Genomic DNA, 26,820 nt, shown 5'->3' with positions numbered 1-26,820 from the left:
CTAAGATTCTCAAACACATCTTAGGTGATTTTAATTTACATCCAGGTAAATCAGTTGTCCAACTTGTTTTTTAAAAAAAGTCTGGAATTTGCTATGCTGATAACAGGAAAATTTCTGTGAAATAACTGTTCTCTCCTTAGTATAGGCACATGTCAAAGTAAGTGGAAATGATGTAGTCCACAAGCGGCACTAATCTGAGCTTGAGAATTTGAGGGTTTTGACGAAGGGTCAAATCCAGCCCTCGGCCTATTTTTGTGTTCATTTTCTTGGGACTCACTGTGGCTGTTTTCCTGCGGCAAAACGGAGTAGTTACCACAACAGACCACATGCCCCCCCAAAGCCTAGCAGGGGCAACTTTTTACATGACTCATGAGATTTCTTTTTGATAATGAAAATGTGACCGACTATAAAGTTGACACATTTAAAAAAGTGAATGTTGCTAGCAAGAGAGGGACATTTTTAAGGACTAAATTCTAATTCCGGCTTCTCATACTTTACAAAGACTCCACACCATTCCCGGGCTTAACTGGTGAGCCCTGTCAGACAAATTGCAGAGTTCTGCAGAGAGACCCTGGGAATAATCACAAGGCAGCTGTGCAGCTTCACTGAAAATCCTTCCAGAAGAAAATGTAGCAAAGTCCGGCCCTGGTCTCAAGACTGCAGAAGAGTGGAGCCCACCCCACAGGTCAGAAAGAGCACAAAGCATCTCGGATTCACAGCGTGTACTGTCACTAAGACGCATGTTACTTCTAATTATAAAAAATTAGCTTCTGTGTTATGGACTCCCAGACTTTTCAAATCTTCCAAAAATTCCTCAAGTTTAACCATTTCTGTTCACAATGAACATAGCCCTTAAAAACTTTTCAGAGGGGGAAAAAAGCGATACAGAAGACACATTAATGTTCAAGTAATTTAAAACAAAAAGGTAGATTTAATGCAATAACAACATTAATCTGAGGATAAATAAATCCACAACAGACTTTAAAGTTTGCATTTTTTTTTCCTTTCTTTGCAGAGAGAATGGTTTTCTTAAAGCATATGGGACTGAAGATGTCAAAACAAAATGTAATTTCTTAATGTCCGGGTGAAACAGGCTTGGTCCTCCCTGCTGCCCTCCTACCGCTTGCCACTGGCCAAGGTGATCAGTTTCTCTAACTCAGGATGGATGTTAGTTTCAAGAGTAACTAGACGGTTTGTTTCCAGAATCATCTTCTTGTGATCCCATGCTCTGTAAAGAAGAAGTGAGACGATGTATTTACACTTGCCCTTGCCAGAGATTTCCCACCGGCCCCAAACAAGCACACCCTGTTCTTCTGTGAGGACAGTCGGTCACCCTGTGTACAAACAGGCCATAGTTCGCATACTTCCAGGCTGCAGTTTGATAATGCTCTCAGTGAATCTCTCCATGAACTTGGTCACAAAAGTTTTCAAGAACTTCAGGCAACTAATAAGCATTTAACCTCAAATCAAGTTCATGTTCCTTTTCTGTCCAGGCCACTTCTAATTAATGAAGGGAACCCTAATCACCTTTTGTACGAACTGGGGGTTCACTGTGATCTCCTGGTCCATGGCCTTCAGTCGCTCATCCAGCTCTATGCACTTCAGCATCTGGTGATAGACATGTTTGAAGGTGGTTAGTAAGCAAGTCTAGGTCAATTACCTCCTTTTTAACCTAGGCTACTAATAATGGGTGCTACAAGTTCACAGTCCCATGATCTGAAACCCCTGGGGAGACACAGGTTTGGAATCAGAATTTTTTGAATGCAGAAAGTTAATACTGTACAAGTACTGTATATTACCTAACATCCCAGTAGGATCTAGGGTATGCCCCATAATCAAACACATTAATACCTTTTGCAGTGAGGCCTAAAAATATGCACAAAGTGGGATAAAGACTATGCATCATTTCAGGTATAATTCGCCATCACACTTAGTTACCAAAACCTCCAGTTTTCATGGTTTTTTTGGATTTTAAATTGCAAAACAAGGAGTGTGGAAGTCTACTATGTTACTATCCATTGCTTTCAGGTTTCGGAGATTTGATATCTGGTTCCATCTACTTCCATAATGTGAGGTAAGAAACACAGACGCCCACACAATCCCGACTCCTGTCTGGAACCCAGAGTGGCAGTCAGAACACGTGACCTCAGAAGATGCAAAGGGACCACTCTGGCCATGCCCAACGGAGGACTTTCTTCCTCCAGCTACCCCCCTTCCTCCCTCTCCTGACACACAGAGGTTTCTGACCTTCTGACTATACTTTACCGCAGAAATGAGGCTCTGCATTATGAAAGGTGGTTGGGTGTGGATAAAAGCATACTGACTGTAAGACCCTAAAGTGTTTCAGTAGCTAAACTAAGCTGTGGTGAGCTGCCGGGAAATCCAACCCACCACTGACTTATAACCATACGATCTGGAAGAGGGTTAAGCAATGCTCATATTCAAAACAACTTTGTAGGAACTAAAATGTTCCCAGAAACTAGTTGGGAACTACCTGTGTGTAAGGGGTGCCTGGGTGGCTCAGTCGGTGAAGCATCTGACTGTTGATTTCGGCTCAGGTCATGATCTCACAGTGTGTGAATTTGAGCCCTGCATCAGGCTCGGCACTGACAGCGCACAGCCTGCCTGGGATTCTCTCTCTCTGCCCCTCCCCTACTTGCGTGCACTCTCTCTCAAAAAACAAACAACTAAAATTATCCTGGAGCATGGGAGCAGTATTTCAAATACAGCATCTCAAACATCAATCAAAACCTGGCATTCAGATTTACCTCCTGATCAATGTTATGAAGCATGGCTGGGTTATTATATTTTTCAGGGTTATCATGGAAACTGACCATACCATCCTTCTGATTAATACTTGCAAAAATTTCACCATCTTCTATCTGTAAAAAAAGAAATCAGGAAAGTAGTTTAGACTCAGATACTATGTGGACATATAATGTTTCAATATAACCGGGGGGAGGGGAGACAAAAAACAATAAATAAATTTGTATGTTTATTTTTAGGCACCATCTGTTTAGTCAACAAGTATTTACTGAATGCCTACTATGTGCTAGACAGCACTGCAGATACTAAGGGCTACAAAACTCATACAGAGACATGTATACCCGCTCTTGTATTTTTTTTACTGAGCTAAGTTTCACATAATATAAATTAACCATTTTAAAGTAAGCAATTCAGGGGTGCCTTGGACATCCAACTCTTAATTTCAGCTCAGGTCATGATCTCTCGGTCGTGAGGTCAGTCCCGCATTGCTCTTGGCGCTGAGCGTGGAGCCTGCTTGGGGTTCTCTCTCCCTCTCCCTCCCCCTCACTTGCCTTCTCTCTCTCTCTCTCAATAAATCAATAAATAAAACAAAGTGAACAATTCAATGTAATTTGCAATGTGTAACCACAAACTCTAGCTAGTTCGAAAACATTTGCATCACCCAAAAGGAAACCCTGTCCCCACTGAGCAGTGACTCCTTTTCCCATCCTCTCCGTCCCTGGCAACCACCAATCTACTACTTCCTGCTCTAGGGATCTGCTTGTTCTGGACATTTCACATGATTTAATTGTGTATGTTTCTTTTGTTTCCTGCATCAGCCAGCATAACGTCCAAGTGCCTTGCACCTTAAAACATGAAACCCTAACACATTTGGTTCACCCCCGTACAAATTCTCTTCTGATCCTTCAAGAAAACTTTTCTGCTAATGCTGATTCCAAGGTAGTTTCACGGCTATGTTCTTTATTTGCATCAATGACTGAGGAGTTATTTGACCCTCACAGCCAAATCCTGTCCTGAAGTTAAAAAGTGAGAAACCAGGAAGTCTTGAATAGGACTTGTTATTCCTAACACACTGCTCCACATTCTAGCTTTGGAAGACACAGATGCTGCTTAATGAAACAGCAACCAGCCCAACACACATTAAATGGAATACATCATTCTCTGTGTGATCATGGAGAGCTGCCTCTTTAAACGTGGACAGAACACGCCCAAATGAAATGCAAACCTCGGTTTACCACAGCAGCTCTTTTTGTGATAACCAGAACTAGAAACAACCGAAATGAGTATAATCACAGTGAGATACTGTAGCCCTGAAAATGAATGGAGTCACATACAACATTTTGCTCATAATATTGAGCAAAAAAAGCCAGACCCCCCAAAATATATACTGTATATTTCCTCTTATATACAGCTCAGAAACAAATACAAAATAGAATGTGAGAAGCCAGGATAAGAACCTGGCGAGCCAGGAGTAGGGCTGGAAGCAGGCATGAGAGATGTTTCTGGGATGCTGATACTCTAATTTTTGACCTAGGTATTGGTTTCACAGGTGTCTTCTCTTTGTGAAAATGTATTTAGCTATAAACTTAAGTGTACTTTTCTCTGGGCAGGTGATATTTCAATAAATGTTTACTGAAAAAAGTTCCTGGGGCACCTGGGTGGCTCAGTCAGTAAAGCATCTGACTTCGGCTCAGGTCATGATTTCACAGCTTGTGGGTTCAAGCCCTGCATAGGCTTCTGTGCTGACAGCCCAAAGCCCGGATCCTGCTTCAGACTCTGTGTCTCCCTCTCTCACTGCCCTTCCCTGCTCATGCCCTGTCTCTCAAAAATAAACATTAAAATTTTTTTTTAAAAATCCCTGACATACAATCGGAATAGGCCAATATCTATTAAAGAAAATGAATCAATAATCTTCTAAAACAAAACCACCAGGCCCAGAAGGATTCACTGGTGAATCCTACCAAACAATTAAGGAGGAAATTACACCAATCTGTACGATCTTTCAACGACAAAAGCAAAGAGAATACTTTCCAACTACTATGAAGCCAGCATTACCCTGATATTAATAAAACCTGACAAAAACATTACAAGAAAACTACAGACCAACCTCTCTCATGAACATAAGTGCAAAAATCCTCAAGAAAATATAAACAAATCCAATAATATATAAGAATTATATACCACAACCAAGTGAGATTTACCCCAGGTACACAAGGCAGGATGGGCATTCAAGAATCAATTAATGTAATTCATCACATCAGCAGGCTAAAGAGATCATGATCCTATCAATTGACGCAGAAAAAGTGCTTCATAAAATCCAGTGAAAATTCATGATAAAAACTCCGGTAAACTAAGTCTAGAGGGGGAACTTCTTCAACTTCATAAAGAATATCTACAGGGGTGCCTGGGTGGCTCAGTCGGTTGGGTGTCTGGCTTCGGCTCAGGTCATGATCTCATGATTTGTGAGTTTGAGCCCCGCATCGGGCTCTGTGCTGACAGCTCAGAGCCTGGAGCCTGCTTCGGATTCTGTGTCTCCCCCTCTCTCTCCCCCTCCCCTGTTCATGCTCAGTCTTTCTCTATCTCTTGTTAAAAAAAAATTTAAAAAAAACATCTACAAAAATCCTACAGCTAACATCACACTTAATGGTGAGAAACTCAAAGCTTCCCCACAAAGATCAGGAACCAGGCAAAGATGCACCCTCATACCACTCCTTTTCAACATTGTACTGGAAGTCTAGGAAGACAAGAAAAGGAAATAAAAAGTTAGGAAAAGAAAAACAAAACTGTCTTTGTTTATAGATGATAAGTTTGTCTATATGGAAAACCTGAAAGTATCAACAACAAAAAACCCTCCTGGAACTAAGAAGTAATTACAACAAGGTTGCAGGATACAAGGTTGATATGGAAAAGTGAATTGCTCTCCTGCATACCAGCAATGAATAAGTAGAATTTGAAATAAAAAAAATGATACAATTAGCATCCTCCCCACCCCAAATGAAGCACTTAAGAATAAATCTAACAATAGATGTACAAGATCTATGAGGAAATCAAAGGATGAGGAAGGAAATCCAAAAGGACTAAATAAATGGAGCGATATTCCATGTTCTTAAATAGGAAGACAGTATCATCAAGATGTCAGTTCCTCCCAATTCAATTCATAGATTCAACACAATCCCAATCAAAATCCCAGCAAGTTATTTTTATGGATATCAATAAACTGATTCTCATTTACATGAAGAGACAAAAGACCCAGAATAGCCAACATGATATTAAAGGAGAAGAACAAAGTTGGAGGACTGGCACTACCTGACCTTAAGACTCTTCTCTAAAGGGGCGCCTGGCTGGCTCAGCTGGTGGAGCATGCAACTCTTGATCTCGGGTTGTGAGTTCAAGCCCCACACTGGGTGTAGAAATTATTTAAAATAAAATCTTAGAAAGAAAAGAAAAGAAAACTTACTATACACCCACGGTAATCATGGCAATGTGGTATTGGTGAAAGAACAGACAAATGTATCAATGGAACAGAATAGCCAGCCCGGAAATAGACCCACATGAACAGTCAACAGATCTTTGACAAAGGAGCAAAGGCACTACAAAGGAGCAAAGATCCTCCTTTCAAGCAAATGGTGCTGGAACAACTGGACATCCACAAGCAAAAAACTGAATCTAGGTGCAGCCGCTATATCCTTAAAAATTAAATCAAATGGGTCACAGACCTAAATGTAAGACGCAAAACTTATAAAACTCCCAGAATACCACATAGGAGAAAGCCTAGATGATCTTGGGTGTGATGATAACTTTTTAGCTAGAACACTAAAGACACAATCCAGGAAAGAAATGATGGATAAGTTGGGCTCCGCTAAACGTAAAAGCTTCTTTCTGCAAAAGACAATGTCAGGAAGATGAGAAGACAAGCCACAGACTGGGAGAAAATATTTGCAAAAGACACATCTGACGAAGAATTGTTATGCAAAATATACAAAGGACTGGGGCGCCTGGCTCAGTGGGTGGAGCATGCAACTCCTGATCTCGGGGGTCCTGAGTTTGAGCCCCACACTGGGCAGAGAGATTATTTTAAAATAAAAGAAAAATACATACGGAGAACTCTTAAAACTCAACAAGAAAACAAACAGACTAAAAAATGGGCCAACTATCTGAACAGGGACTTCACCAAAGAAGATATACAGATGTTAAATAAGCATATGAAAAGTTGCTCCACATCGTATGTCATCAGGGAAGTGCAAATTAAAACAAGATACCACTATACGCCTATTAGAGTGGCCAAAATCTGGAACACTGACAATATCAAATGCTGGTCAGGATGCGGGCCAATCAGACCTCTCTTTCACTGCTGGCGGAAGTGCAAAATGTTGCCACCATTTGAGAAGACAGTTTGGCAGCTTGGTACCAAACTAAATATAGTCTTACCATCTGATTCAGCAATCACACTCCGTGGTATTTACCCAAGGGAGTTGAAAGCTTATGTCCACACAAAAACCTGCACAGGGATGTTTACGGCAGCTTTACTCGTAATTGCCAAACTTTGAAAGCAAATCAAGATGTCCTTCAGGAGGTGAATGGATAAACCGTGCCACATCCAAGGAATGGAATATGATTCAGCGCTAAAAAGAAAGGAGCTATCAAGCCATGGGAAGACATTAAGGAACCTTAAATCTTGATTACTAAATGAAAGAAGCCGGTCTGTAAAGGCTACATACTGCATGATTCCAACGACGGGACATTCTGGAAAATGCACAACTATGGAGACAATAAAAATTATCAGTGGTTGTCTCAGAGCACAGAGGATTTTTTAGGGCAGTAAAAATAACTCTGTGTGACCCCATAATGATGGATACATAGCATTATATGTCTGTCCAAACCTGCGCAAAGTACAGCAGTGGCCACGTGTCAGGTTGGCTCACCAACCATGACACACGCACACGTGTCACAACTATAACACACCACTCTGGTGAGGGTTAGTGACGATGGGGAAAGTCATGGATGTGCAGCGGCGGGGGACATACGGGAAATCTCTGTACCTTCCTCTTAATTTTGCTATCAACCTCAAACTGCTTTAAAAAAAAATGTCTTCTTTAAAAAAAAAAAAATCCCCACCCTCATAGACCTTATATTCTAGGGCAAGTCTTGAGCTTACACTCAAGCTTGGCAGGATGGATATACCAGGCCAGAGAATTCTCTGTCGTGGAAACTGTGCTCTGCATCGTAGGACGTACAGCAGCATCCTTGGCCTCTATCCACTAGATGGTAGTACCCCTAGCTGTAACAACCAAAAATGTCTTCAGTCATTGCCAAATGTCCCCTGGCAGACAAAACACCCCTGGTTGATCCAGAGCCTGTCAGGGTTCGTCTGGGTTGGTCATGCAGTGTTCAAAGCCCCTTCCTCCTCCTTTGATCCCTCAAAGCATAGCTTCTGACCCCTTGGTGGTGTCATAACCACTCATGTATTTCTTCTCACCCACCAAGTAGTGAGTTTCCTGGGGGTACTGTGTGGCTCACTGATGCTTAAACCCCCGGGGAGGTTTAGCAAGGTGCTCCTAGCGAGCACTCCAAGGTTGGTTGAGTCAGACAGGTTTTGTTTGTTTGGGATGAGCACGTGTTTTGAGAATTAGGATGAAAGATTAAAACTTCAAAACGTTTGTAAATTGCACTATGGAAATAAAGAACTCCATTATCACAGTGGAAAGTAGTTTCATTATTCCTAATCCCGATACGGCAGTGTTCCTAAAATCAAAGGGGACATCATCAGCAGAAAAATGTAAAATGCTGACTTTCTACACCTAAGATTTGCTTGACCTGGGCTGAGGACATAAGTCTGGTCTGACGGATCAGATCTTAGCCATGTATTTACATAACTGAATAGGTAGGTAGATTACAATCTATCAACTCGGTGGGTTACCCTGTGCATATTTAAATAATGCTTCTCTAAATCTGGGGAGTGGACAGATGCACCCGGGACACTTTAAACAGGGATGCTGGTAGTATCTGACTTCTGAAGAAAGGTGCTGAGATAGTGTCTGCTTTAGCCCCCTTTATTGTTAATGCTAACTCTAAGCGTACGAATGAACTGACAGTGGCCCACAAGGAGGGAAGGGGCGCAAGTCACATCACAGTCAACGACTGCTCCCTCTCTAGCTGAACAGGACTTCCTCGGTGTGGGCAGGAGTGTGTGTGCCCTGACCTCCACACAGCTACGAGTTCATGTCCTCGCTGTAGAGCAGCATGTTGAGTAGCATTGCTCTAGGACTCTACTTCACAAGTGCTTTACAAATATAAGTAAGGAGGACGAACGGGACATACCATGTACATCACATGGGTACCTATGACTGGAAAACCCCATAGATTGTAAGGAAATAAACCAAAGTGTCCAGAGGTTGACTCCGGATGTCCCTCTCTTTCTCTCTCTCTCTTTGTATTTTCTCTAATGAACACCTGTTACTTTTCTAAGGCCAAAAATCCACCAAGGAACTTTTTAGAAATGAAGACACACTCACCATATGTAGGACATATTTCTCTGCCTCCTGAGGTCCAGATAACTGCACACGACTTGCCATATCTTGTAATGATAGTGTTAAAAAGGTCTGAAATTCAGAAGTAGAATTAATCACAGGTAGAAACAACGGAGGACATAAATTTCACTAAATGTGTACAGAGCTCTAATGAATCACTCAAAATCTGCTTTCTGTGACTGTGCAAAATGTTTTGTTGTGAAGATGACTTAGAGTTGAGGAAACCCGTGTAAATTTTAGTCCTCGGTTTCCTAGAGGTGTAAGGACTTCTGGAAATGTATCCTACACAGACACGCCGTCTGGTATAATTGAGTCTATAGATGACTATGCTGTTGTTAAAAAAAAAAAATTAAAAAGGATACTTCTCACGAACTGAAATGGAATCTAAGATAATGTACACCATTCAATGAAGAACTGTGTGCATGGCATGCTGTGTAAATGGAAGGAAACTTTATGTACCCGTGAGAGTGTGTATGGATATGTACGTATATGCACACAGACAACCTCTAGGACACCCAAGAAACTGGCAACACTTTCTTCAGACAGAAAGAAAAGGGGTGGCTGGGGTATAGGACCTGCATGGAGATTTGTGTGTCTTTTGAATTTTGTACTGTAAACATACTACCTATTAAATAAAATTGACAACATCACTTTCGTTCTTCAAAATGCCAAGCTAAAATGTATAAACACATGGGGCGTTAGAAGGAAGCCAGTGTTTCCCACAACTCTGCTTGGGACTTGATGAAAATGTTCCCCTTCAGGAACAAATTAAAAGAGCTCTTTTTTAAGAAAAGCTGGCAATATTTACAGCAATGGCCTTTTCAGAGCAGAGCATGTTAAAACCCTGATGTTGAAAATTAATAAGCCAATGACCAAAAAGTCTATGTATACTTTAGTTCAGGGAGTAGCATCCAAGAAAATGTGATTGTTAATTTTTAAAGTACATAAGCAGTTGAACACAAATGAAGACTTAAGAGTCAACATTTCTAAATACATGGGTCATTTTTCCTGTTTCAAAATAAAGAGAAACTTCCACCTGAATGTCCATCAGTAGAGGACCAGTTGAATGAATCAATCGTGATTCATCCATAAAACAGACTACTATGTAGGGGAGCTGTGATACAGGCTTACTCTGCCAGGGAAAGAGGTTTAGAACATAACCCTAATCACATTTAATTGTGAGTGTCTCCATATACATAGAGAGAAGAGAGAGAAGCAAGAAGAATCTAGAAAAATGTCCATCAAAACATTAACATGAAGTGGCAGATTTCAGCCCCATGTGAGAACCCCTCGTCCCTAGTTGCCTTCCAGCCAGCAATGTCACAGAACATCATTCCCGTCACTGACATGGACACACGGTCTCCTTGTTGAGACTTTCTGAAAAACTTCGGGTTTTCTGACTTTGGAATAAGAAAGAGCCTGGCGTGGCTAGAAAATCCGTGGATTATTCCCCCTTCTAGAATTCTGGCACTAAGACATGATGCCTAAAAGTACAACAGCCACCAGTGAAGATTTAACCTTCTTCATTTAACTTTTATTTGCCATTCTGCAATTTAACATTTTTCTGAAAGGTACCCTCTCTTACCTGTGTTAACATTTTGACTCTTTTAGCTAACGTGCAAGTGCTAGTCACAAGCAGGGGGCATCTGTTTGTCAACAGCTACCTCTCAATGGTGACACAGCAAGGGACAGAGTGGTTCTCAAAAGAAAAACTTTTCTGGGGAGAATCAGGCTGCTTGTTACCCTGAATCTCTTAGGTCCCGGCCTTGTCTGCCCATAGATAAAGTCAGTTTTCCTCTGGCAGACAGGTTACATTTGTTTCTAATATTTCTTGAGCTACTTTCTCTTTCATTTTCCTTCTACAAACCAACTTTTTACAAATCCTCTGATTTCCGTATGTGAGTGGGGCAGCTAGGCTTGCTCTCTCTAGAGTATTTGGAAGGAGTTTCCTCCTCTCGTTCATTGGCCGTCTCCTCGCCTTCCTCCCTCTCCCCCCTGCGCGGCTCACTTGCCTCCATGACCGCCCCCTTGTCACCACTCTCCTCTGGCTTCTCCAGGCTCTCACTGCCTGACACTCCACCCAGAGCCCCGCGGCCCTCCCACGGAGAGGGCACCCAGCAGCAGACACCCCCTCTTCTGGCTCCTCCGCCTCTCCGCCCTGTCCCGCGGCTGCCGCAGGGTAAAGGGTATGCCCAGAGCCAGACTGACCACGTTCTCGCCAGCTGTGAAACGCCCCCTCTGACTACACTACTTCTCAAGAGGAAAAAGCAATCCTGTTTGCTGAAGCGGCTGTTCGCTTCCTGTTACTTGCAGCACATGCCTTTGGAGGTCACGTGGGATTTCATTTTTCTCTCATACTTTTTGGTACCATTTGAACACTGGGTAATAAGCATATTTCCTCTAATCCAAAACCAGCAGGTCGTTTTCATTACTTCCTACAGTTCAACTGCACATAGCTCGTTCATCTGTGGCCTAAGTGGCAACGTCGAGGTAGTGCTGAGTGTTCGAGCAAGAAGTTCAAGTACAGATGAGCACAGCCCGGGAGGGTCCACGGCTGGTCTCAAGGGACTTGTGTCTGCATCGTTAGCGCCACCCCTCTGCCCATGGGACTGTTTACCTCTCTCGGGCTACCTGTCTCTGCCTCCCCATGTAGCCGTATCTCCTACCTGTCTTCCTCTTCACCTGTTCCTCTTCTCAAAAACCCTGTTCTAGCCCTGAAAAGACCAAAAGGTATAAATCAAACTCTTTCTAAGTCATCGGTTGTGAGAGTTCTTGCTTAGTAAAGAAATCCTGCCACACTTTATCCCTGTATCTGCTTCCTCGGCACTGAGAAGAGAGAGAAGAGGGGGAGGCCCCGGGGGAACCAGGAGATGCTATCTGAGGGCGTCGCTTGCCTCACCTTGGTTAGCCTTTGAATATTCTTCTTATAAAGAGAAGACAAGCACTGCTTCACCAGCCCCATGTTGTTATCACGAGTAAAAGTTTCACTGTGCTTGCTCACCAGGTTGCGGAGTTCTGAGGGGTTATTGGTTGAATAAACTTGTGCTAACTCGTGGTATGCGTTGCTAAGAGGCTGAAGGTTTAAAGGTGGGAAGAAATCAGATGAAAACATTAGAGATACAAAATTTGTATAGGAAGCAAAAAGAAAACACGGTGCTATATCATGCACAAGTATATTCAATATCCTTTATTGTTACCTAAGCAACCTATTGCTTAACCTTAACCTATTGTTACCCAGAGCAAATGCCTAGTTTTGAAGACCAAAGATAGAAATTCACTATGGAGTGACATATTGTCAAAAAAAACTTTGTTATTTCAGAGCAAATGACGGCATAGCAGGTGAAAGTATAATGCACTTAATAAATGCATGCGTCTTTTTTCTTTTCCTATTGATAAATTACACTGGGAAAAAAGAAGGCAAGATTCCTATCATTCTCAACTCTCTTGCTCTCTCTCTCTCTCTCTCTCTCACACACACACACACACACACACACACACACACCCCTCACCAGATGCAACAGGACAATCTATTTTTGACAAAAAGGAAGATAGGAGCAAGAGAACCAAGAGCAGCTGAGGGCCTCCTAAGAGCCTGAGCTGCTTTATGCATTTTATATACATTATCCTCTACTTTAAATATTAGGAGATTGGGGCGGAGGTCTGAGAGAATGTGGGAGGGTCATGAGGAGCACAGGTGCAAAGCGGATTCAAATCTGTGTCTCTCCTCCGAAGTCTGTGTTCTTCACCATGGGTGCTAGCCTCATAAACCACGAATGCTGTGAAGGACACCCCGTAGTCATGAAGACGTCATCTTGCGCAACTACTCTTCCTCGAACAGGCCAGCTCAAGGGACCATGGGAGTTCTCCCAAATGATCTGAGAATGGCTACCCTAAACTTAACCCTGCCTCTCACTCTTTCATGGGATTCAAGGGACCTTCCTCTCCTCCCTCATCTGTGACTAGGCAGCCCAGAGCCCTAAGAACCACAGCAAGGCTCTGTAGTGAAGGACACAGGGCTGTCTGCAACAAGACAGCATAAAAATCTTCTCATCAGGAAGATTTTCAAATTGATACCCTGAAATTCTGAGTTCTGTACGAATAACAGGGTTAAAATTGTATCCAAATGACTGTGACCTTATAACCTTTTGAACTGCCCGATTTTATTCTAAACCATGAGGATGTATTTCAAAATTAAAAAAAAAAAAAATCTATTTTTCAATGTGGTCCAAAGCTGGGTCCTCAGTGGAAACAAAAGTTCAGTGAGCAGAACTTGTGGTTTTCATTCAGGGGCTCTAGAAAGATTTCCTAACACTCGGGCAGATGCAGTTCCATAAACTCAACACTGTCTTTTCAGTACTTTCGCTAAACTGTAACGAAGAAGAAGATCATCATCAGCCTTTACAGGAGCTTTGGCATCTATGGCAATAATTACTCAGAGCAAAAGTTTGAAAACAGATTTCTAAGTAACATTCCCCCCCCTCCCCGGTCAGTGATCAGAGGGTGCATGGACTAGAATAGAGGCCAAGATTCTGCAAGAACAGCAGCTCCCAGATAATAATGTCCACTATGAAACGTATTAAATGTCTGCTAACTTGAAGCTGCCGGGAGAGCCAAATCACTATAAAATAAAATTACAGAACTACGTATCATTATAATTTCCTTATGGACTTAACATGTCATGTAAGAAATCAATTTTAAAAACTCACCTTAATGAATCTACCCACAATTTGAGATGTATATTTTGGTAGCTGTTGTACTTTTCCAAGTAATATCAAAGAAACTAGAATATACTTTTTATATGATTCCAACATGATATGACTGACCGCCATGGCAGGAGTAGTTATGGCCTGAGCAAGAGAAGAGAGAGCACACCAGGGCAGAAAGGGCAATCAATCAGCCACACGTATCACTTTAATTAAAAACAATTCTTACATTTCGTGCCCTATGAGTATTTTTAATAATGTCTTGAGAACGGATTCTCGTGCTATAAAATTACCCTCTTAAAGTATACCAGACAGTGGCTTCAGTATATTCACCGTGCTGTGCAACTATTACCATTACCAAATTTCAGAACATTTTCACCCCACCAAGAAGAAACCCCATATCCACTAGCAGTCATTCCTCATTCTCTTCTCCCTCCAGCCCCAGGAAACCACGCCACTTTGTCCCTATGGATCTGCCTAGTCTGGACAGTTCAGATAAATCTGTGGTCTTTTGTCACTGGCCTCTCTGTTTCCAAGGTTCTTCAGTGTTGTAGCAGGTACTGGTGCATCATTCCACTTTATGGTTGATGATATCCCACCATATGGACAGACCACATTTTGTTTACTCATCCTCAGGTGACGGGCATCTGGGTTGTCTCCCCTCCTGGCCACTCCGAACGAAGCTGCCACGAACATCAGTGTACGTGTTTTGGAGCAGACATTTGTCTTCATTTCTCTCAGGTATATTTCTAGGAGTGGAATTGCTGGGCCAGGGTGGTAACTCTATGTTTAACACTTTGAGGAGCTGCAGACTGTTTTCCCTAGTGGCTGCACCGTTTCACACTCCCGTCAGCAGTTATGAGGATCCCAAATTCTCCACCTGCTCGTCAATGCTCGTTTTTGTTGGCTGTCTCTTTTTAATTCGGGCTGTCCTCGTGGTATCATTGTGGTTGTGATTTGCATGTCCTTGATGACTAATGATGAGGAGTATCTCTTCATGTACCGATGGGTCGTTGGTGTATCTTCTTTGGAGAAATGTCTCTTCGTTGGCCATTTTTAAATTTTAGTTTTTTTACTGTTGAGTTGTAAGAGGTCTTTGTACATTCTGGTTGCAAGTCTCTTATCAGAGATCTGCAAATGTCTTCTCCTCTTTTGTGGCTGACTTTCTACTCTCTTTCACCCGGATTTATGAAGGTCAGGGAGAAATGAAAACTATCATACCCAAATCAGCTCAAACATTCCAAATCAAAACCCAAACCACTGAGCCTGTAAGGTGCTTCTTTGAGATGCTACAGAAACATTCAAATGAGCGCATATGTTTACACGTGCAATGATTTCTACTACAGCATTGCTTCAACAGTGAAAAACTGCAATTGACTTACATTCCCACCAACCGAAGACCAGTAAACTAAGTAGGTCAATGTGTGGTGTGATATGAGAAGACAAAGCTGCTTTCTTTCACTTTTTGCTTTATGTAATGCTGAATGATGATTTTTTTCCACTAAGTACATCCCTCTCTTGGATTCTTTTTTTTAAGCAGTAAGAAATCTGTATCACCTTCTGAAATCAAGGTACTAATACCATCTATAGCTTCATGTATATTATTAAAACACAGTTGCATGAAGTACCCTAACACTAGACAATGCTGGGCAAGGCAAAATCAGGGTATAAATAGATTTTCAGCAAAAACGTTCCTATCTGTATCAAAAATGTTTTACTTTTAACATTTTAATTATTTGGGATGGAAATATCTTTTCTAAGTGCATTACATACTTTCCTGCCTTTTCCAAAGCCCTCATCATCTTGATATTTCTGGATCATCAATATGTTGTCAGCTATCATACTGGACTATAAAATCATTTGCCCAGTGACTATGAAATATGTTTATAATTTTCTGAAGAACTAAAGCTTTTGACTATGTACTCTTAAAGAGAAGTCACCTTGGGGCGCCTGGGTGGCTCAGTCAGTTAGGCGTCCAACTTTGGCTCAGGCCATGATCTCGTGGTCCATGAGTTCGAGCCCTGCGTCGGGCTCTGTGCTGACAGTTCAGAGCCTGGAGCCTGTTTCGGATTCTGTGTCTCCTCCTCTCTCTCTCTGACCCTCCCCCCGTTCATGCTCTGTCTCTCTCTGTCTCAAAAATAAATAAATGTTTAAAAAAAAAAAAAAAAGAGAGAAGTCACCTTGAAGGCCCTTACTTGACTAGACACATCCCCCTTTTTTTTTCTTTGAGTAAGCTCTACACCCAACATGGGGCTTGAACTCACGACCCTGAGATCAAGACTTGCATGTTCTACCGACGGAGCCAGTTGAATGCTCCTGACTAGACATGTTCTAATGACATCATCCCTGCCCAACAGCACCTTCTGGTGACAATTCCCTAAGGCAATGCTAATAAATACATGCATGTGTATTTATGTCTTAGCATTTTCAACTAAATTGTGAGCTCCTTCAAGGCTTAGAATATCCTTTGTTATCATAATATGTGATAGGAATATAAGAAATATTAAACCTCTGACAAATTTCTTAAAATTCTAGTATTAGCCAATATTGTATCTCTTTTTTAGACTCTAAAACATTCTACCAAATTATGCACTATACAGGTCATTACACAGACCAGGGGCCATCACATAGACAAAGCAGGTAGGAGCTTTCCACTGTATGCTCAATACCCTTTGAATTTTGAACCATGAGACTGTTTTACTTATTAAAATAAATAAAACTTAACAAAACACCACACATTGTTTTAGAACAAAAAGACATTTCAAAGATCATTCAGCTCAATCTCTTCCCTTTGTGTAAAGGTCAAGAGACATACAGAACTTAACCTGAATCACACAGGATATGAGTGGCAAAGCCTAGATCAGACCCCACTCATTAGTGCTCTTCCCTCCACTCCTACTGCCCTTCAACTCAAGGACAGTTTACCACCATGTACATAATGATCCCAGACAGATGATCTTTGAAAGGACCTCCACCTGAAACTCAGAGGCCCAAGATCAATCCACACCAGCTGTGCACTTCTTCGAGCATACAAGTTCAGCAGAACCTCAGGGGCATTTAGAGAGATGATTACCTGTTCATAAAAGTACAGTGCTCTTTCAAAGTTCTTCAGCCCGGTATAGATCATCCCTCCATAATAATAGTAACATAGAAAGTGCTTTGCATCATAGGCTCCATTCTCTTTACAGATATCCATCATGTCCACATCAAGATATGGAAGGGCAGGCTTAAAGCATTTTGCCAGCAAACAAAGCTGTGAAAAATTTTACATTGAATCATCATTTTAATTGTACTTGGCAGGCTTTAGCAGGAGCAAATTCATAGATTCCAGAAAGTTCAAGAAAACATTTTATTTACTATTTATTTTTTTAGATTTGAGAGTGAGCAAGTGAGGGAGGAGTGGAGACAGAATCCCAAGCAGGCTCTGCACTAACGTGTGGGCTTGAACCCATGAACTGCAAGATCATGACCTGAGCTAAGGTTAGACACTTACTGACTGAGCCACCCAGGCGCCCCTGAAGAAAACATTTTAAACCATCTTACTGATTAAAACTGTTCTAAGTGTTGACACATTACTCCGTTTTCCTAAGCATTCAGAACAAAACAGCATGTGTTTATAAAAGACTACGCAGGCAGGGGATAAAGTACTCCACAGACGAATTAAAGCTCAGCTATTACTTAGCCTGCCCAGCACCCACTCGGCTTACAGATGCACAGACAAGTGAGTCCTTTTTCTTTTTGAATTAGCAGAATAGAAATAGACCAATATGGTGTGATAAAAATGGCAGTTTTTCTTCAATTATTTCTTTTTAATTTCTGAATCGTTTCCGTAAGTGTAGGGAATTGCTCAAGTCAAACTCAAGACAGCAAGCACATGGCAACGTTTTGCAGCTGGATGATGCTGGTACAGGTGTAGTTACAGGTACAAACTCAGAGCTGTACAATTAAGACTAATGTACTTTACTGTGTGTGGGTCATACCTCAAGCACAAAAGCTTTTTTAAAAATAGAAAGAAAGCACCTTGATGTGAAACTACAACATGTGTTTGGAATAATCCAGGTACCACGCTATTAAAGAAACAATCCATACCCCACAGGAGCTGGTTAAACCCCAGAGCATTACGGTATAATCTGTAGCCATAAAACATTGATACGGAGACCTCTCCAAGATACATCAAATAGAAAAAAAACAATGTACGTATGAGTTCATACAGATTATTGCTACTGGTATGAAAAAACTGAGAGAAAAATACACATATTTGCTTATATGTGCATAAAATATCTTTGGAAGGATACACAAAAAACTAACACTGATTTCCTCTGGAAAGAAGAGATGGGTGGCTCATGAGCAAGGTGACTTCATTATCCACCTTCCCTTTTGCCTTCCGGAGTTTGAACCACATAAAATAAAGTAAAAGTGACTTGGGACATTTTTAACATCGCAAACATTAACCGGTCTGCTTACTCATCTCAGAAGCCCGCTGGCTGAGACCCATTCGATACTTTGCGTTCTAGCAGCCAGTTGCAAATTCCCGCACTGATAACGTCCCTACGCATTTCAACTTCTAGAACACATCGCAGTCCCCACCAAATTGCTCTCCTTTATTGCGCAAGCGCACAGCCCAACTTCCACCTCTGACCCCATGTGACTCACTCCTCTGCTGCTTACCTGGCAGAGATCAGCGTGGACTGAGGTCAGCTGGTTTGTATTCATCTGCATCTTGTCTATGGCTTGCTTAAGGACGCCAATTCCTCGCAGGGGCTGTCAGAAATGACATCTCTTTCAGATAAGTTCTCAAAGATGGCAGCACATTGGATCTTATGTTGTCACTTACAAATAAAAAATAACACTAATTGATAGGTTCCTTTCAAGAACAATATGAGGTTTCCATACTCTTTCAGGAAATATCTGTCCCTATTCAGTCAAAAAACGCTTTCTTGAGCTGTTTCTTACACTATTTTAGAGTAATTCAGCACCATTTTTGGGGTTATAAACCTTTTTTTCTTACAATGAAGATCAATAATCAAAAGCAATTATTACTTTGTCAACAGTTCATCGTATTTACATTGCAACAAACAAAAAATTTCCAAACCATTTCCAATAAAGAGCCTATGCTTAGTAAGCGTAACTATGGCTAAGGATATTGGCATCTTACCATAGGGCAGTCTAGATATCGTCTGTAAATTCTCTCTACCACCACCATCTCTTAATGGATTATAAATGACTATTGAAACCGATATCATAACTTATAAACAGATCATTTCCTGCCCTGATGATAAATAACAAGACAAAGTTTCAAGTGAGGCAGTCAGTTTCTGAACAGGAGATATGACTCTAAAATAGCTAATAAGGGGCGTCTGGGTGGCTCAGTTGGTTGAGTGTATGACTTTGGTTCAGGTCATGATCTCGCGGTCCGTGAGTTCGAGCCCTCTGTCGGGCTCCATGTTGACAGCTCGGAGCCTGGAGCTGGCTTTGGATTCTGTCCCCCCTCTCTCTGTACCTCCCTGTTCTCTCTCTTTCAAAAATAAACGTTAAATATATATATACATACACACACACACACGTATACACACACACATACATACACACACATATATATACACATACATATATATACGCACACACATATATACTTATACATGTATATATAAAATAGCTAAATAACTCACATGAGGTTTTCAATAAAGATTTTTTTTCACCATTTCTTTCAAACCACAATTTGTTTAATATTCCTACAAAATCCCAAATGGTTCTTTCTGTCTGGTCTCCTTCCAAGCTCCATCTTAAAGTTCAATTTCAAATAATAATTGAAAACACTCCAAATTATAACTTGTGTCAGTATCACAAAAGTTAAAGACCAAAGAACTGTTTCAGATTAAAGGAGATGAAAGACACAGGACACCCTAATGGAATTCATGACCTGAGATTTTCTTCTGTTGTAAAGGACATTAGGGAAGTAAGTGGCAAAATATGAATACGGCCAGATTTGTTTAAAAGATTATATCAACGTTCATCTCCTGATATTTATCATTGTGCTGTGGTTGTAGAAGAGAATGTCCTAATTTTTAGGAAACACTCATTGAAGTATTCAGCGTAAGTGGTAACATATCTGCAATTTTCTTTCCGATGGCTCAAGAGAGAGAGAAAAGGGTAAGTGGGGTAAAATGTTGACATCTGGAGAATCTGGGTGAAAGGTACATGGGGATTCTTCATATTGTAAAGCTAAAATGTCATAATTAAAAGTTCAAAGTCTGAGCAAACAAAAACCCAGTATATTGCTACATAAAGGGCACTAGAACCGTAGCTCCAAAAACATCCACTGCCAGCAGCAGCCTCCCTTGAGGCCCTACTTCCTGTGCATCTGAGAGGCCTCACCTGATGTACGAGCTGGAGGTCCTCACAGCAGACGCTTGGCGACCACACAGATCTGTTAGGATACTCAGTACTAACCTGGAACCTTAACAAAGGAGTTCGTTGTGTAAATCAGAGATTTCTTAAAATATTTGACTAACACTGCTTACCTGTTTCCTTTCCACAAGTGCGTTTGTCAGCTGATGGCAAAGCCCAGCAACTAGAGACGGCAAGGACAAAATGTTGACAACATCAATGACTACACAGGTAAAATGCATTCGGTGGGAAATAACAAAATGTTAGTTGGCTTACAAGTGTCTGTTGCATATCGAATGTGCTCCCCATTACAAGTGCTGATAAAAAGCTGAACCTGTGAGAATAAGGTTTCGAAGTCAGGAACACTGGGCATGGAAAACTTCACAAATCTGGAATAAAGAGAAAAGAATCAATACAAGGGAAAATGAAGAAGCCACTGGGGCCAGAAGTTCATCCTATCTCCAGTGCTCTATGAAAGTAAATGAGTCACCGATATTTTTAAAAACTAGGAAAGAGTATATGGGACTGGCCCGGTTCTTTGCAAGGTCAAAACACAGAACATAGACAACATGAAGGCTGAGAAAAATATGCTTAAAAAAGAATTTTTTTTTAATGTTTATTTATTTTTGAAGGAGAGAGAGACATAGCGTGAGCAGGGGAGGGGCAGAGAGAAAGGAAGACACAGAATCTGAAGCAGGCTCCAGGCTCTGAGCTGTCAGCATAGAGCCCGATGAGGCGCTTGAACTCACAGCCGTGAGATCATGGCCTGAGCCGAAGCCAGACGCCCAACTGACTGAGCCACCCAGGCGCCCCAAAAAAGAATTTTCAAAAAAGAAAACTCCATTAAACGAGGCCAAATATCAGGTTGTCTAATATTCGTGAAGGAACTGAACATGAACTTTTAACCCAAAGTTTTCAAAACCAGTTTTCTTTTGAGCTCCCATGTAGTTAGGGCTATTTAGTCATTTAAAAACCAGTTGTAGGGGTGCCTGGGTGGCTCAGTCGGTTAAGTGTCCAACTTCGGCTCAGGTCACGATCTCGCGGTTTATGGGTTTGAGCCCCGCGTCGGGCTCTGTGGTGACAGATCAGAGCCTGGAGCCTGCTTTGGACTCTGTGTCTCCCTCTCTCTCTGCCCCTCCCCAATTCACACTCTCTCTGTTTCTCTCTCTCCTAAAAATAACCAAACATTAAAACAACAACAACAACAACAAAAAACCAGTCGTTTTTCTTGCTCTAAGGATGACAGATTGAAGGGGCACAAGGACTGAGAAGTTCTGACTGGCTGGAGACTGTGACTGTACTTCAGGGGGTGGTGACTGTACTTCAGGGGGTGCATAAAATATGCACGCTATCCATTTTGCTAGCCAGCAAACACAGACAGTAAAAATCTTTACCCGCCAGCACCATCCAAAAGAACTTGCTGCAACGGTAGACCCGTTCTGTATCCGTGCTGTCCAACGCAGTGGCTACAGGTGGCTACTGAGTACTTGACAAGTGGCTAGTGCGACAGAGCAACTGAAGCTTTAATTTTAATTAATTTACGTTTAAATAGCCACCTGTGGCTAGTGGCTACTGTGTGGTAGAGCACTGCTCTTGACCCTTTCATGCTGATAAAGTTTCTTCTCTAAACTCTATTCCCGACACATCTTTGTCTCAGGGGTCCCTGCGCCAGCGAAGCCAGACCCTCGCTTTAAGTCCATTTCCTCTCAGTTTATTTATATTGCTTCAACTTTCATGACAACCCTAACATCCCAATTTCTAATACTAAAACATCGAAAGGAAAAGAATTCTGTCAAGCACACAGAATTACAAGGAACCCCAACTGAAATGAGGTCTATTTAATTTGGTCTTAAACAGCTTGAACGTGTTTGAAGGCAATCTGAAGCAAAGTTCCTTTGGATCGCTGGTAATTTCACTCAACATACTCCACTGTGTCCTATTCCATCACCCTTCCCTAGTTTCTTTCCAAGTTAGAAAATGTGGACAATCTGACAGATTATGTGAATAAAGGTATTCAGATAAATGCAAACTGTAGTGCTCACAACTGAGATGGCCACTTATTTTTGAAAATAAGTTTCAAGGGGCGCCTGGGTGGCTCAGTCGGTCGAGCGTCCGACTTCGGCTCAGGTCATGATCTCGCGGTTTGTGAGTTCGAGCCCCACGTTGGGCTCTGTGCTGGCAGCTCAGAGCCTGGAGCCTGCTTCAGATTCTGTGTGTCCCTCTCTCTCTGACCCTCCCCTGCTCACGCTCTGTCTCTCTCTGTCTCAAAAAGAAACAAAACATGAAAAAAAAATTTTTAATAAATTTCAAAATGTGTATAAACAGAATTAAAAAATAACAAAATTGAAAATATAACAAACAAGGATTAGCTAGGAGGAGTAAAATGTAACTATGAGGACTTGACTTTATAGTTGTGCAAAAGAGCTCACTGTTGTTTAACATGGTATACTTTCTACACCAAAAAAACAAAAACAAAAACAAAAACACCTATAGCCAGAAAGGCTGTAGCGTTCAGGTTTAGCAAGCATTCAGGTTTAGCACTAAACTGTAAAAGGAGACGCCTCTTACAGAACAGCAAGGACACCCAAGGAGTGCTCTTGTACGTCCAGAGCCCCGAGCACAGTGTCCAGATGGGATAGGTTCTTTGCAAGGAGTTCCCCACTCTTGTTGATCAGTTCACAAAGCTGAGTCATTTGCCCTGGAAAACAGGAATAACACCATCATTCAGTTACAGCACTAACCAAACTAGAGAAACTCTATAACCACAGACTTCATTCCTCAGAGCAAGAAATAATCTAAAGGTGACTTCTTGTATCTCCTTCATTTCAGGTGGGGAAATGGGTCAGCAGGGTCAGAGAAGTGAAATGGCCTTGACTCAAAACTAGACCTCCTATTTCCTTCTGGCCCTGAAAGTTTCTACCTTTCCTCTATTCCCTCTTCGATTCCCCAAGCCAGAAATGCACACATTACTATCACCACCACCCTCACCTCCCTCTCTGTATCCAAAATGCCACCAAATACGATTTTACTTTTAATTTTCCTTCCTAAGTCTCGTGGCTCCGTTCCTTTCTCTCTCCCCTGCCTTATTCAGACCCTCATCACTTCTTGCCTGGACTACATCATAAATCTTCTAAACGGTCCCCTTACCTCACTCTTTCTCTCCTCCATCCCATACTTCATATTGTACCTGTATGACCTTTCCAAAATGTAAAATCCAATCAAATTACTCCAAAGGCTTTAAGAAGTCCAAATGCTTCAGCCTGGTAAGAGGCCGCTGCACCTCCCCAGCCTTACCACCTGCTTCCACCCCTCTCTCCCCCAACACACACTCTCTAGTCACACTGAGTTCACAAAATTCACTCAACATTCCATGTCGTCTCACCTTTCTGCCTCTACACATCCTATTCTGCAAGCTTGCTGTTCCTTCCTTCACTCTGCTCTCCTGGGTCTTCCACTACCTGACTCATACACTTCATGCAGCAATCGGCCTGGGACTTTGGACCCTCATCTTACCCCCTTTCCCCGAGCTAACTTGAAAAATGTGTTCTCTCTGTGCCCTCTCTGCATCACCTAGGATTGTGGTGGTTAGGTAACTCAACATAAACTCAGGAGGAGAGGCTGTCTCATGTCCCCAGTTTCAGAATACAGTGCTTACTTACCAGCGAATCAATCAACAGCTTGTTAATTAATCTCCTAATTGATCCACCAATTCCCCACCCCCCCATACCACAATGTTACGTTTTCACAACTAAGGTATAGAATCTAATTAGGCCTGAATTGGTACTCTGAAGTAGACTCACTGATTTTGATGGGTTATTCCGAGACACCATGGCCATACTCTAGACCTCCAAATTCCACTAGCTGTCTTTCTGGTGGTGGTTGGTGGTATGTATGGAGTTTATATAAGGGAATGGGCAGGGGTGCCTGGACAGTTCAGTCGATTAAGCATCCGACTTCAGCTCAGGTTGTGATCTCACGGTTCATGGGTCCGAGCCCCATGTCGGGTTCTGTGCTGACAGCTCGGAATCTGGAGCCTGCCTCGGATTCTGTATCTCCCTTGCTCTCTGGCCCTCACTCACTCTCTCTCTCTCTCTCAAAAATAAATAAACATTTAAAAAAATGTATAAAAAGGCATGGGCAACAACTTCTTAAGTTTCCTCCTTTATAGTTCTCTTTCACATTTTGAACTTCAAGCTATATATATCAGCTATTTCTATTTAGTAGCTGAGGGATTTTTTCCCATATCCCCCCCCCCCAAAAAAACCCCACGTGAATACCAAAAAATTTAAAATCCAAGTGACTGCAGCTTGGTAATTTTGTTTCTGAGGCTTCTATACTATACTTTAAAATTTTTTCCAAAAATAAAGAAATATACTATTATTATCACATGCACTGCAAAGCAGGAATAAAAAAAATCTGTGATCTGATTAGGTACTATCTCTCATGATAACACAAGTTGAACAGGAAAATACCATCATTTTATTACAAATCTCACTGGTAAATACAAAATAGCTTCTTCTAGTTAAATAAGTGGCTCCCCCCCCCCCCCTTTTACTCACTACTCTATAATTACACTTACAATGATAAGGACCACACAGAAACAAGCATTTCAGTCCATCATTTTCCCCCAATTAAATAGCCAATATAGAGCTGAGACTTAAAATAAAAGCTGGGTCATTATGAAATCGTAAGATAGTTAACTACTGTGGGCCAAGGGAAGAATTAACAGTAAGTGCAGTGCCACAGGGTGCATCTGACATGAGCCCAGAGATGTGGCCAATGAAATTCCCTCTAATCAAAGAAAGCTGGAAATTATGAAGTTCCCTTCACTTAAGGTCCATGTTAGGAAACTCTGAGTTAAGTGCAGAAAAAACAGAAACCTCATAAACATTTCCTATGCACTGAGCATGAGGCACAGAAGCCATAGGCAGTGAAAGTATCTTGTTTATCTCTGCCTGACTGTTCCTAACGCAGTGACTCCCAGAGCACGCATACAGAGCTTTTCAGATAAGTGATCTCACTTGATGCTAAATAGTCCCAGTCCCATTTTGTAAATGAGAAAACTGGCCCAAGAAGCCACTGTCAGGATTCCAACCCAAATCTAAATAACCATACAACACCCCAGGAACGGGAAACCAAATACTTGTAGCATAAACGAATGAATGAATGGTTCCTTCATTCATGGAGGCTGCAAGTTTGTGCCTTACCTGTGAACCTAGTTTCTATCAATAATAAGGGGAAAAAAGTATTTCATTAGGCATGGCTCCAACCCGGTCAGTTAACTTGCACCAGTGAGGTAAATCGCACTCCTCCATTTTTACAAATGGAGATAAAGAGATTCAAGAGATTAAAGGTGGCTTATCCAAGGTCAGGCAGCTCCTAGAAGTTTACAATTAACAGCTGTTAACAATAATTTGCAACTGTATCTATTGCACCCGAAATAACAGGTACTGTTTCAAGTACTTTTACATGATTTCTCTCATTCAATCCCAACAACCCTCTGAAGTAGGGTCTTATTTTTATTTTAGAGATGGAGAAACAGGGTGCTTAAAGGGACCTTCACAGCCTGCAGCTAATTAATTCGGAGTCCAGCGCTCTATACTCAGGTGATGAGCTGAATGAACCAAAAAGCACGAAAATTTAAGTAATAATGGTCACAGTTCTACCCCTGGAAATGCAGCCCTACGAGTGAGTGCTCCCTCGGCATTCAGCGGGACTAAAACAGGCGCGGAGGCTTCCCGAGGGCACGCCGGCCGGCCAAGGCGAGCCTCCGAGCCAAGGCACCCAGAAAGGATTCGCCTCGCGCCCGCTACCCGCGGCCTAGGCCGGAGGCGGCCAGGCGCCACCGGGACAGACGAGGCGGTGCACCAACCAGCGCAGGGAAGGGAGGCCGAAGAGACCAACGGGCGCTCGGGAAGGCGTCCAGCGGAAGTCACCGCCCCCAAAACTGTCAAGCGAAGCGCCCGAGTGGAAGGGGCCCGGGCCGGGGGGAGGAGGGTCCGGGCGGCCCCAGGGAGGGGAGATAGCCAGGCGGCCGAGCACACTGGCCGGCAGACTAGAGCAACGAAGACCGAGAGCGCGAGAGGGCTGCTTGAACTCAGCCTCGCCCGATCCCGCCCTGGTCTAAGCGCCGCAACCCCGAGACCAGCCCCGGAGGCGAGGTTCGGCACTAACAGGGACGTCCCAGCCGTCCGCGCTGGCGGCTAGGGATGCAAGCCCGTCCCCGCGGCCCGGGGGGCCCTCCCAGGCCCAGCTCGGCGGCCCAGGGCCTCACCTTGAGCCGAGAGCTGTCGGACACTGTTCACGAACTGCTCCAGGGCAGACGCCATGTTTCCCCCCCGGCGGCCCGAGCAGCAGAGGCAGCTCACGCGGGAAAAGGAGGCTGCTCTGGGAGGAGGGGCCGCGGCGATCCACCACAGGGCCTCGACAGCAGCCGG

The 26,820-nt window shown here is 42.5% G+C and overlaps 1 protein-coding gene across 1 annotated transcript; it reads right to left on the bottom strand.

Annotated features, from left to right (window-relative positions):
* Positions 1-908: 908 nt before the first annotated feature.
* COPS3 (COP9 signalosome subunit 3) lies at positions 909-26,820 on the bottom strand. The gene is made up of 12 exons (XM_060647080.3): positions 26,658-26,820; positions 22,952-23,081; positions 20,660-20,772; positions 20,518-20,567; positions 18,665-18,757; positions 17,070-17,249; positions 14,000-14,140; positions 12,193-12,366; positions 9,279-9,365; positions 2,769-2,882; positions 1,528-1,608; positions 909-1,228 (listed from the first exon to the last, which is right to left on the bottom strand). Exons 1-12 carry the CDS (start codon positions 26,710-26,712, stop codon positions 1,175-1,177), a joined length of 1,272 nt encoding a protein of 423 aa, XP_060503063.1. The 5' UTR covers positions 26,713-26,820; the 3' UTR covers positions 909-1,174.

The sequence above is a fragment of the Panthera onca genome, chromosome E1 (assembly GCF_046562875.1).
Source record: "Panthera onca isolate mPanOnc1 chromosome E1, mPanOnc1 haplotype 2, whole genome shotgun sequence".
Lineage (NCBI taxonomy): Eukaryota > Metazoa > Chordata > Mammalia > Carnivora > Felidae > Panthera > Panthera onca.
This window is presented reverse-complemented; position numbering and strand designations above follow the sequence as displayed.

Bases quoted from the DNA above. Each gene is read 5' to 3' on its own strand.
- COPS3 (XM_060647080.3), bottom strand. From the start codon at position 26,712: ATGGCGTCTGCCCTGGAGCAGTTCGTGAACAGTGTCCGACAGCTCTCG. The intron at 9,366-12,192 runs GTGAGGCAAGCG...TCTGAATTTCAG, and splicing joins ATATTCAAAGGCTAACCAAG to ACCTTTTTAACACTATCATT. The intron at 1,609-2,768 runs GTAAATCTGAAT...GTCTATCACCAG, and splicing joins TTCATAACATTGATCAGGAG to ATGCTGAAGTGCATAGAGCT.